The sequence below is a fragment of the Heterocephalus glaber genome, unplaced genomic scaffold (assembly GCF_053883595.1).
Source record: "Heterocephalus glaber isolate CG9 unplaced genomic scaffold, H.glaber_assembly_v1.0 deba00001689, whole genome shotgun sequence".
In the NCBI taxonomy this organism is placed as follows: Eukaryota; Metazoa; Chordata; class Mammalia; order Rodentia; family Bathyergidae; genus Heterocephalus; species Heterocephalus glaber.
The window spans coordinates 2,095,033-2,107,283 of NW_028258414.1; the positions used below are offsets into that span (position 1 = coordinate 2,095,033).

Here is a 12,251-nt window from a genome sequence, read left to right on the forward strand (position 1 = left end):
GTGTTTTCCTGGACCCTTCCCTGCATCTGCCCTTCCGTATTCTGGAACCTTCTCTGTCTTCTGTTACCTTCCTTTGTTGGGAAGCTCATTTCTCCCCAGGTTGCCCTTAGCAGAGATAGAAAACAGCAGACTTCTCACCTCTGTGCTGCCTCCCTCAGCCTCAAGTTCCTCTGCCAGGAGCCGGCCTGTGGCAGATTTATGCCTCCTGAGTCCCTTCTACCACCGCACTCTGAGATTTTATCTCTCTGGGATGCAAAATTCTGGCAATTACTAAGAGCATACTCTGCAGTCTGCCAACAGATTTCTCCACATGATCAATCGGAGAAAATTAAACTGGTTCTCTCCTCTTACACACTTAGCTCTTCTTGTGTGACTTTTTGGCCCTTTAGAGCCACAGTGCTTCTGAGCAATGCCCTCCCTGCACGCTTTCAGGTGGAAAGCAATTCCCCCTTTCACTGTGACGAGTCTGTGAGCCTTGCCTTGCAGAGCGGCATAAAAGACCACACCGCTGCCCACACTAATGCACACTCAGGGGGACTGGAACAGGAAAAGAGGGAGGGGACAGACGCACTCAGAGGGCTTAGCGGCGCGTGGGCGTCAGACAGGGGGCTCCCTGGCGTTAACCTCACACGACCTGGCCAGCGGCCCTGGCTGTCCAGATTAGGAACCCCAGGCCCCCAGGAGTCACAGCTTGGGGACCTCGCCAATGACTGTCCAAGCCCAGATCTGCCTCAGGTGCAGCTGATTTCTTGCCCATTTGTTCCCCCCGGCACTGTTTCTAGCAGTTCCTTCTCCCTTTAGTTCCGGCCCCGTTAATCTGACCTTCCCCAGATGAATCTAGCGCCGGACGTTAAAGTGTGTGCACCAAACCTTCCTCAGTGCTGCAGCAGGTCTGTGTTTAAGGGGAGACCCATATTCTTTATGTTGTAAATATTAAGTGCCTTCTGCGTGTCTACATAGTACCAGGTGCTGCTGAGGGGCACCCCCAAAAATTCCAAGTTGTGGCTCTCAGCATAAAGAAATTCCAGGACCCAGTTAGGAAAACAAGATGAATTAATTTTACTAATGGCGAGCTCTCTGCCAGGTTCTCACACTTTCCTGTACGCGGGTATCATCCGGGGATCCCGTCGAAGTGCAGGTTCCGCCCGGTAGATGGGGGGCTCGGGGGTGGGGATCCCGCATCTGTAACAAGCGCCAGGGGAAGCAGCTGCCGCAGCGCGTGACCGCTCTTTGAGGAGCGGCGTGCAGTTGGCACTGTCTTGGAGGTCTAAAGAAGACAGCCCAGGCCGGCACTGCGAGGCCGTGGACAGGTTACATGCGAGTGCGGCAATGCGGCGGGCAGAACCAGCAATTCCTGCGCCACCCAGTCCTCAATCCACATCTGACTTCTCCGCTCGTCCTTTAGAACTTTACTAATAAATGGGAATCGTAACATGTCGCTCATGAAACCAGTAACAGCTCCCAATCGTTCAAAGAAAAATCCAGAGGCAGGATGAAAACACTAAACCCCATACTCATAAGTGCTCTGCAAGTGCAAAGCCAAAAGTAGGCTAAGTCATTTACTCTGTACCTCAGTGGGAGGAATTCAGTGGGTCGTGATTTTCTTTCTCCCGGGGGGGAACTCGGGGAGAGTAAGCCTGTGTAGGGAGAAAAAGAGAAAGAGCAGAAAGTACTGGCCCTGTAGCAAGACCTACGTAATCGGCTACACGTAATGAGAAGATACTCAATTTCCACAGTCATTACATGAGTACAGTCAAAATCAATGAAATTATCACTGGCTACCCATGAGTTTGGCAGGAATTAAAAGAGATAACATCCAGGGTTGGTAAAGAGTAGAAAAATGGACGTTCTCGAAAATTACCAAGAGGAGGGTACACTGGAGACATTTTTCAGGGAAATCTCATTCACCTACTATTTACCGAGTACCTATCTATGCCAGGGAGGCACAGCAGTGACACCATCTTTGGTCTCACGGAGCTTACAGTATCAATATTTTAAATGTCCATAATACTTTGGCCCAGAATTTTACTTTATGTCTTTAGTATTTCTGGAGTGTTTGTACACGTGCTAAAAATGTGCACAATGGATATATATGTACAAAAAATGTATGTTGCAATACTTTTTATAGACAATCTCAATATTGCCTATCAATAGGAAAATACTAAATGCCCTGTGGTACATCCATACAATGCGATGTCATGCAGCAGGTGAAAAAGAATAAAATGGATTTAAATGTACTTACATGAACAGGTCTCTGAGTACCGTTAGTTGGTGAAAAGGAAAAATACAAAAAGTATAATCCCACTCCTATTTTAAAGCTATATTTATATATGAACATTGATATATGTGTAAATGATAAAAATGGGCCAAGAAAGACATAAACCAAACCATGGAAGTAGGGAGGGGAGTGGTGTTAGGGATGATGCCAAAGATGGTTTTTAATAACTGGCTGTATGTATTTCTCTCCCCTTTGAATTTTTCAAGAATGCATTCCTAAATTATTCATATCACTTTTTAATTTAAAAAGTTTGATTTAGTAGAGATCTGGCAGTAGATGCAAACCAAAGGAAAAATAAGCCATAAAGTAAAACTGTCTATGCTACAGACAGAGAGAGAAGTCTAGATCTCTCAGCCTCATGGCATCTGCACCAGCCGAGCAAGGGCAGGGCTACTGGGCTGAGACAGGCACAGAGGACGGAGCCTCAGACCAAGGAACTGGGGGGAAACTGGAGCTTGTCCAAAGGAGAGCTAGAAGCCAGCTCTGCCTTGTGGGGAAGAATGAAGGAACTGTGAGTGTCTGCCCTGGAGACAAACGGTCAGCACCTCGGATGGGCTGTTCTAAGGGGGAAGAAGGGAACTGTGGGTCCAGGCTCTCCACACCTAAAGAACACCCGTCACCGGGGAGCAGAGCCCCAGGGAGCCCCAGGCTGAGGCCTCCACTGACTTGTTTCTGTCTAAAGTTATGAGAATATTTCCAAACATAGGAGTTTACTCCAAAAAAAAAGAAAAACTCCATGACCTGCATCACACAATTGAGTAGTATCTGATTAAGGATGAAACACTTCCGTCTCAAACTTAACATGTGTTTGTCTTACATTTCCTCTTCAGGATGACATTCTGCTTAGAAAACGAGGATGATTTACTTCACCCGGCCCAGGAGAAAATGTTTGTGAGATGTGAAGTGAACTCTAAAGCGTTGAAGCGAAAGGTCAGATGAGCTGAATGAGACCCAGTATAAAGAATAAGTGAAATGTATTTCTTCTAGGTGACAGCTGCCTATTTGGTAACCAAAATTATGCAGAGAATCTTGCATAAAGTGTCAATAAAGTTTGAAGAGGAATATATTTCACCACTATAAACTGAGTTTTTAAAACTATATTATACAACTATTTTCAAGTATTAGTACAACTAAAATGTCCCAATCTTATCTCTGATTGTGTTAATATATGTAAATAAATACAAATGTCAAAGTCATTTTAGGCCTGTTATTCTAATTTACAATGCCTTTTATAATTAAATCAAATTTAATTATATGCCTGGCTAGTTTATTCTGATCTGTTTTTGAATTATGCTGGAAAAAGGTTCTTTACTACATAACTTGCATTTCAATAAAGCAAAACTGTAATTAATCACTGGTTGTGTGTACCAAAGCACACACCCTTAAAAAAAAAATACAGCTCACTAAAAGAAAATTAATTCTAATTAAACTAATAGATACTTCACACAAATCACACAACTATTTCACAGAACCAACTACACAGAGTAGAAGTCTATTAAAACAACTAGTGCTAGCAGTGGAAACTGAGCAGTTGGTCATTTTAATTACTAGGTTTCTAATTAAATAAATACAGGTCTCCTCTTTCACTAATCCCTGTATCAAAAGCTAATCGATAACAGGTCATTTCAAAGAGTTGCCACAAACTGAATGTGTGTGCCCCACCCCATTCCTGTGTGGAAGCTTAAATCCTTAGAGCAATGGTGCCTTTGGGATGTGCCTGGTCACACGGACAGAGCCCACACACGGAGATCAGCGCCCGGTGAGAGGAGAAAGACACCCAAGCGCTCTGCTCTGTGTCCCAGGAGGCCTCACTCCCCCTCCCCCTTCAGCATCCGGGCACTGTCCTCCAAGGTGCCCACCTGCAGGCTCGCCGGCTGCACACGCTGTGGAAGCGCTGATGCCCAGCACATCTGGGGGTGACCCACAAAGCCAGAAACCAAGCTGCCCAGGGCCAGGCTGTGCCCCTACGGAGGCTGGATGAGAAGAAAGTGAACTGAATGGGAAATAAGCCAGAGGAAGGTACAGAAAGTGGGGCCCCAAAGCCACCAGCTACAGTCCCTGCCGACCTTTCTCATGCTAGGGGCTTCCACGCCAATCCCAGGGATCACCTGGCTCCTGCCCATCACTGCCTTCTTCGTCCTCCCTCCTCTTTCCTTCTCCTGCACAATCCCCCAACCACATCCTGGAGATCTATCCAGGCCAGTTACCATACTGCCCAGCCTGGCCCCACCTGGCCCCAGGCTGGAGCCTAAGTCACGCTCTTCTATCCATGGCCTTTAGGGACCAGTACAGGGTGATTCTCCTCCCCCTCAGCCTCTTCCGGCCCCCTGCCCTCTTCTGCCCCTTTCAGGGTGGGTGCACTGCAGGGCCCAGACCCCTCCCTGCCCACTCTGTCCCCTCTCCTTTGGCTATGCCACCCACTCCTGTGGCTTCACATTCAAACCCTCAGCGCCCAATCACCCCTTCCCCCGCAGCTGCTGCAGACTCAGAATGTCCCAGGCTGAGTTGATGATGTCCCTGGCCCTGAAACTGGCTCTTCCCCACACTCCTCGCCCTCTACCCCATCTTCAGCCAATGTCATCAGCGTCCGCACAGCTGCTGAGGCCAGCACTGGGGTCATCTGTCACGTCTGCGCCTTCGGCCCTGGCACTTATTCACCAAACCTTGCCATGTTTTCTCCTATTCCCACTTTGCTGCCGCCCTCACAGCCTGGGGCCCTCCAGCTCTTCCCTAGATGCTGACATCAATTTCCCAACTCAGCCCAAGGAGCCCACCCTCCCGCACTGCAGCCAGAGTGATGGAAAAAAAAAAAAGGCCACCTCAGACCAGACAATTGTGCTGCTTAAACTCAGCCACTCCCCGGGGCTCTCTGGAAGAAGTCCAGAAAGCCTCCCTGGGTCTTCGAGGTCCCCATCGGTCCCCTACTTTTCTCTCCAGCCTTGTGTGTGCTGTCTCTATCACTAGGTCATTGTCCCCAGGGTCAGCACCGGGCTGGGCCTGGGCAGGCCCCAAGCCCTGAGACTCTGAAAAGCTTCCAGCTGACTCACTGGCACCGAGTCTGGGAGCCTCACCACCCTCCTCCTCCACTCCTTCAAAAGTGCACAGCCCTCCCCTGCCTCTGGTTTTGCTTCTTCTCCCAGCTTCCTGCCAGGCCTTGAGTCCCAATTTAGTGTCCCTGTGTGAGGAATTGCTTAACAATCAACCCATCCAGTCCAAGCCTAAGTCACCACTGCAGCTGCCCACGGTCCTAACCTTTAATTCTGGTAAAACAACTTTGGGTCATGCTGGGCAGGACCACTGGAGCTAGGGGCAAAAGGAAATATCAGTAATACTGATCCTATCTTTCTTTATATAAAGGGTTGATATTTTACTTCTCATGGATTTTTGCAATGATTTTGTTTTTGAAAACCCTGTGTTAAAATGTTAATCTTGATAACAGAGTGTTTGGGCCCCTTTCTTTTAAATTATGTGCACAAGGCAAGTGCCTAGCTAGCTTTCCCCTTGTCCTAGCCCAGGTCTGTGAGACCTACTCACAAAACACCTTGCTCCTTCCCTGCACTTGAAGCTTGGTAACGTCGCCATGCTCAGTCCTCAGTGCCCACCCCATCACCTGGTGTGGAGCTGGCATCCTGCAAATGCGTGTCCATGAAGTAATAAGTCTGGGTATGTTTTGCCTCTCAATTAAATCATAACCCCCGGCTACCGTACCTGTCCAGAGTCAGGCTTCCAAGCCTCCTCCTAGCCTGGCTCAGCCTCTGTCTGAGTCAGTTCATCAAAACCCCTCCTTGTTCCTTGTTTTCATTTTTACTTCTCAAATAGTCCCATGGTGTTTCCGGGGGTGTGGTGCTGTCTTCCTGCCGAATGAATTCAAATCTTAGAAGCGAAGGGGCTGCCTCTCAAGCTATGCTTTGCCCGGCCCGGGTTCATTGTCATTTCCGACTTCGAAGATCTGGGGTAATGCCCTCCTGGCCATTGGCCCCCAGGACAAGCTGAGTCCCACGGATGCAGAGCGCGGTGCCCCAGCCTCCCAATCATCTGCATCACTCCTGCAAATGCAGCTTCTAATTCAGGGGGTCCAGGGCAGACCCCGGAAGTTTTCATTTTTAAAGACAATCCTGGGTAATTCTTCTCATCATCTGACCCAGCAACACCTTCCTCTCAAGCAAGTACAATGCCTAGGCAGGGCTGCTCCCAGGAAGGGAGGCCCCTTACTGCCTGAAACCCTGCTTGCTCTCCGCAAGCCTTAGAGGGCAAATTCAAGCTCCTCGAGGGCAGAAGCTGCCTGTGTGCTCCTGGAATTTGTGTGGTTGTTTGACATTTCTCACTCTAAAGATGTTTTGCACAAGCATGAAAACAGCCTGTAGAACAATGCAAAGATGTACAAAGAGCAACCTGCTCATCTCTCAGCATCCACTGGCTCCCACCCCAGGGGTCCCTCGTAGGGATGAAAAACAGGCTGCGGGGTCCCCCTTCCAACATCTGCAAACGTCTGTCCACACAAGGGATTCATTTCCCTCCAGAGTCAACACATAGGATATAGGTTACTCTGCAACTTGCTCTGCCCGTTAAGCTAATGATGCGGTCTCCATGTCTTACAAGTCAGGGGCATTTCCTTATCCATGTGAACAGAATGTTGTTACACTACAGACTCACCCCTCTCCTGAACACAGCTACTGTCACACACACTAACACGTGTTCGCGGCCTCACAGAGGCATCCTTGTTCTATAAACTCGTGATTATATTCCATGGGGGGCACTGCTTCACGCTAGGGATGTGCTCTAAGAAACACGTCCTTAGCCCAAGGGGTCATGTGCACACGAGTGTATGAACCCAGCCCTGCACCTGGAATGGTAGAGTCACTAAATTAACAGGGTCCACTGTTCTACAGTACAGCACAGCACAGCACAGCACAGCACAGTACAGTACAGTACAGAATGAGGGTCTCATTCTAAATTAATGCTTAAAAAGTAACTATAGCCGAGGATTTAGCTCAGTGGTGCCGTGTCTGCCTTGTAAGCACAAGGTCCTGAGTTCGATTCCTGGTACCAGAAAAAAAAAGTACACGATGATGAATACATAAACCAGTAACAGAGTGGATTATTATCATTCTCAAGTATCATACACTGTCCATAATGGTAGAGGCTACACTTTTATACAACTTGCACCATAGTAGGTTTGCTTACACCAGCACCCCACAAACATGGGAGTGTTATGTTGCACTGGGCCAGTTCTTTCTCTAGGTGACAGGCAATGCAGTCCTTCAGGATTTAACTCCCTAGGTCAATGGGTATAGCTGTCATTATTCTTGATGGCTGTATAATATTCACCATGGTAGAGGTATCATGATTTATTCCAGTTATCTTGTGCTTTCACTTTACCCCAGCTTTTTGCCCCTCTCAAAACGCTACAATATATATCTGAGCCCATGTTGCCACATTGCTTCCCTAAAGCCCTGCAGTAGTTCTCAGTCCCACTAGCAATGTGTGAGTGCCTATTCCCTACACCCTGCCTTCTTCCAAGGCCAGAATACTGCTCATTCCGTTTTCACTAGTCCGATGGATGTGAAGACCTCATTGGTGGTCACATTTCCCTGCTTACTATTGAATTTGAGAAATTTTCTATGTACTTATTGGATTTGCTTTACCATGAATCCATTTAATGTGAATCCAATTTTAATGCGATCCAATTTTCTATAGAAAATTCGTCTTTCTTTTATGGTGCTACTGGGGATTGAAGTTAGGGTCTTTGCGCTAAGTTGCATTCCCAGTCCTTTTTAATTTTGTATTTTGAGACAGACAGGGTCTCACTAAGCCACTAAGGTGCCCAGGCTGGGCTCAAACTTGTGATTTCCTGCCTCTGCCTGCCAGAGTCCTGGGACTCCAGGCTTGTATCACCATGCCTGGCTGGAATACCTGTCTTTTCCCATTAGTTTGTAAGAACTAGATAGTTTATGAAATATATTAACCTTTTGTCTTTCAACTTCACAAAGCTTTTTCCAAATCTATTCCTCTATTGATTTTAATCATAGTATTCTTTGCTGTACAATAGTAAGAATTTTTTTAGGTCAAAAAGTCTAACATTTCTATTACATAGATTTCCTGACTTGGTTAAAGTATCTCTCGCTATTGAATTGCAAATTATACAAAACTTAACTCTTGCCAGGCATGGTGGCATCACAGCTGTGATCCCAGCTACTGGGGAGGCTGAGGCAGGAATGTGGAGTTGGAAACCAGCCTAGGCAACCTAGTGAGATCCCATTTTAAAATAAAAAATAAAAAGGCCTGAGGATGTAGCTCAGTAGTAGAGCACTTGTCTGTTATGCACAAGGCCCTGTATTCAGTCCCCAGTATCGCAGAAACAAAAAAACGAAACAAAAAAAGAAGGCTGTAACAATATCTTTTATTATATTTTTTGTTTGGTTTGGAGGGTTTGTTGTTGTTGTTGTTCCGAGTGGTCAAGTAAACTCTATTATATGTAAGTGGTTTTCTATCTTCATCTGAAATGGCTGCCGAAATTTAGAAAGTGCTTTAGTAATGTATGGTTTTCCTTCTGTCATTTATTCATAATATAAATTGTATTGGTAGATTTTCCTGATCCTGACCTATACTTACATTCTTTTTCTTTTTATACAATACTTGCATTCTTGAAATAAAATTTTCCTTGGTAACAATGCTTTTTTATTGCACTGCTGGATTTTACTTTTAAACTTTACTTAAAAATTTGCCTTTATTTTCATAAGTGAAATGGTTCCCCCACCCCCATTTGGGGGGAGGCTATCATCGTCATACTTTGATATTTTACAGCTTTTATCTATGGCCTTGGATAGTTTAGATAATATTGTGATGATTTTTAAATGTTATTTATTTAATTAGAGAAAAATTCAGCTGTGAAACCATCTGTCCTTGGTGTTTTTGCATGTAATATTCTTAGAATTTCAGCTTGTACTTGTTGATTACACACAACGTTTATTAAAATTTTTCTGTATAGTATCTTCAAGCAAGAGAGTCACAGAGTTATATACGATCAGAATAAATGCAGAAAGTGAAGGTCTAATGTTAAGGCACCAGAAAAATTCAAAACTAATTCTGAAACTCTAATAATTCTTTCTAAGAGAGTCGAACCAAGTGCACACATTTATTGTGGAAAATAAGATTAAGCTGCAGGAATTCTAGGCGGTGCCTCATCCAACATTAAATTTAGATAAAAATCTACAGACCTGGGAAATAGTTAAATAGCTCAGCTAACTGCAGGAGAAGCTACGCTGGAGACTGATAATATTCCTCTCAATTCCTAGAGCTACTCTGCTTCAGAATGTATTTAAATGCTCTCTGTCCAGAAAGTTTATTTGAAAGAATTTTAACTTTGCTCAGTCCCTGGGAGTGGGGGGCTTTGTTCTGTGGGGGCTGGTAACCAAGGAACAGCCCTACACCCTGAAACTCCAAATGGATTTAGAAGTACAAAGACTCTGTATTTTGATAATGCCAATAACATGTGCAGATTCATAAAATAGGCCCATTCCTTGGGAATACAAAGCAAAAGGTGTCTGATGCACACACCAAAACATCAGTTTCTAAAAGACAAACCTTTAATGAACTACAATAAGTTATTTTGTTAAGACCTCTCCTGATTCTTCTTCTCTTTTAGGCTGGGATAAAACAGTAAAGTTAAAAGGATCACAACAGGAAGTCTAAGTCACATGTAGGTAATTATGAGTTTAATTTTTTTTATGAAGAGCACACAGCAGTGCTTTTGCAAGACCAAAGCTTTTACTTTCCTGGTAGGGCCAGGCCTAGGGTAGAAGGGCCAAGGTCAGAGGTCACAAGAGCCCAGGGAGGTCAGCCTGCTGGTGTGGCCAGGTGTGCACCCCAAGCTGAACTCACAATGATCCTCCTGCCTTGGCCTCCCGAGTGCTGGGATTACTGGCGTGCACAACCATGCTGGGTGAAACCTTGTCCTCTTGCCCTCTGTGCTCTGGACTCCCAACCTGCCTCTCCACAGCACTGATACTGCTTACATTTATTCCTGCTTCACCTTCTTTCTTGCTCAATTTGTTCTTTCTATAGAACCTGTGCCACAGAAAAGCAACAGTACTTTTATTTTTAGTCATTCTTCTCTAATAATAATGGCATCTAAGCCTACAAATTTGCTGTAAGTACAGACTTCTATAGAAAGCCCTTTTTTTTTGCACTGCTATCTAGGTAATTTATAGTTTTAGATTTATGGGTTATCCAGGAAGCATTACTCAATTTATAAATACAATATTCTAGTCACTTTTAAGGTACTTATTTCTAATTTTATTGAATGTGGCTACAAAAACATTTTGTTTCTAAATTTCCTAAAGTTTTCTTTGTGATCAAGCAAAGGCTGAATTTTTATAATCTTTTGTTGAACATAGGAAATAATTATTTTTCACTTGAGGCTTAAAATTATATACATTAAATTACAGTGATTTGTTCATTATATTTTTGTTGATATTTATTTGTTGATTTTTGTTGATTACATTTATTCAAAGACTATTGCTATTCTTTGTATATTAGATGTGTGAAAAAAAGATTTAAAATCTACTCCTTAGTAAGATGTGTTTGCATTTACATTGTTTGATATTCTTGTTTATTAATGTTCGTTCTGATTTATAAAATGTGCTTTATAGTGTTGTATAACATTTCTTTTAATCTTAAACTTCCTGACAACTAATTTTGCTATTCTTATTTTCTTTTCCATAATATTTTCTTGTTATGTGCAACCCATCCATTTCTTGTGAATTTTTAGTTATATTTTAAGTTTCTTTAAAATTGTGTTCCATGAGTTGGAGGGAGTGGGGAGACAGGGAAGAGGAGGAGGTAAGAAGAATTAAGATGTGTTATGTCTGGGTACCAACTCCCCACCATGAATGTAATCATTATGTACTGCAGATATGTAGTAATAAAAATATAAATTAAAAAATTAAACTTTGTCTTAACTATTTCTTCTAGTAGAGTACAGCTGGGTAATTAAAATTTTTAAACTCGGTTTACTTGTTTCTCACTTTTGATGAGAAAATTTAGCCCATTCATGTTTAGTGTAATGAGTAGACTCCTAATATCTTATTTATTGGTTTGTTTTGATAATTATTTCATCTTTTTAACTTGCCTTTATTTTTGTACACTGGTCAAATTGATATTATTTTCCCTTTCCATCTTATTAACATGGCTTCTTTTATAGACTTCCATTCTGTTTCCAGCTACTTTTCCTTTCCTGTTGCTCATAATCAGAAAAATATCTCTTTACCGTTTCTGAAGACAGGACCCATATGCTCCCACCAGAACACTGCACCCCCCAAGTCATTTTCACACTCAGCCTTCAGCTATTTCCCCTCCTGTTGTACAGCCTCTCCTCAGATGCGCACTTCAGGACTCTTCTCTCCTTCCCGCACAACCCCCGATGCCCAGATTTGCTGAGATTTGCTTACAAGTTTTAGCACCCAACTGTTTTAGCAGAATAATCGAGGCAGGTGGTGATGGGATCCACTAGGAACAGAACAGAGTTTTGCAGAGTGGAGGGACCAATGCCATTCAGGGACGGACGGGCTGCTCTGGCCTTTCAAGGGGTGCAGTACGTCCTGCTTTGGCCTTAGTCTTTCCTATTTATCCTTCTCTCAAGTAAGATCTCATATTCTGCTGGCCTCTCCCAAGTCTCCCAGAGACCTTGAGTTTATTTAATCACCAAGTAAAAGGAACGGGCCATGTATCCCTGGGTGCTTATGGAAGACTTGGGGAGAGGAGACAGAGGAGGGCCAAGCTGCAGGTCTGCTGGGCATTTCCTTACGGACTGTTCTCTCTGTGCCTGGTTCTTTTCCATATTGTGGCTTCCAGTGCCCCAGGTGAATGGTTCAAGGCCAGAAAGATTCTTTCTCCATCAGGGGTGGCTTTTTTCTTCCCTGTGGAAAGCTGTGTGCTTTCACCTGTCCTTGTAGCTCAGACACAGGCGTGTGTC

At 44.2% G+C, this 12,251-nt stretch overlaps 1 protein-coding gene across 1 annotated transcript in view; it reads left to right on the top strand.

Moving 5' to 3' along the window:
- Nucleotides 1–3,474, top strand: part of Lipc (lipase C, hepatic type) — a 125,977-nt gene extending 122,503 nt beyond the window's left edge. The window contains exon 10 of the mRNA XM_004855734.4: nucleotides 3,109–3,474. Within this exon, the coding sequence (XP_004855791.2) occupies nucleotides 3,109–3,217 (109 nt within the window). The 3' untranslated portion in view covers nucleotides 3,218–3,474. The remainder of the gene's footprint in view (nucleotides 1–3,108) is intronic.
- Nucleotides 3,475–12,251: the final 8,777 nt, after the last annotated feature.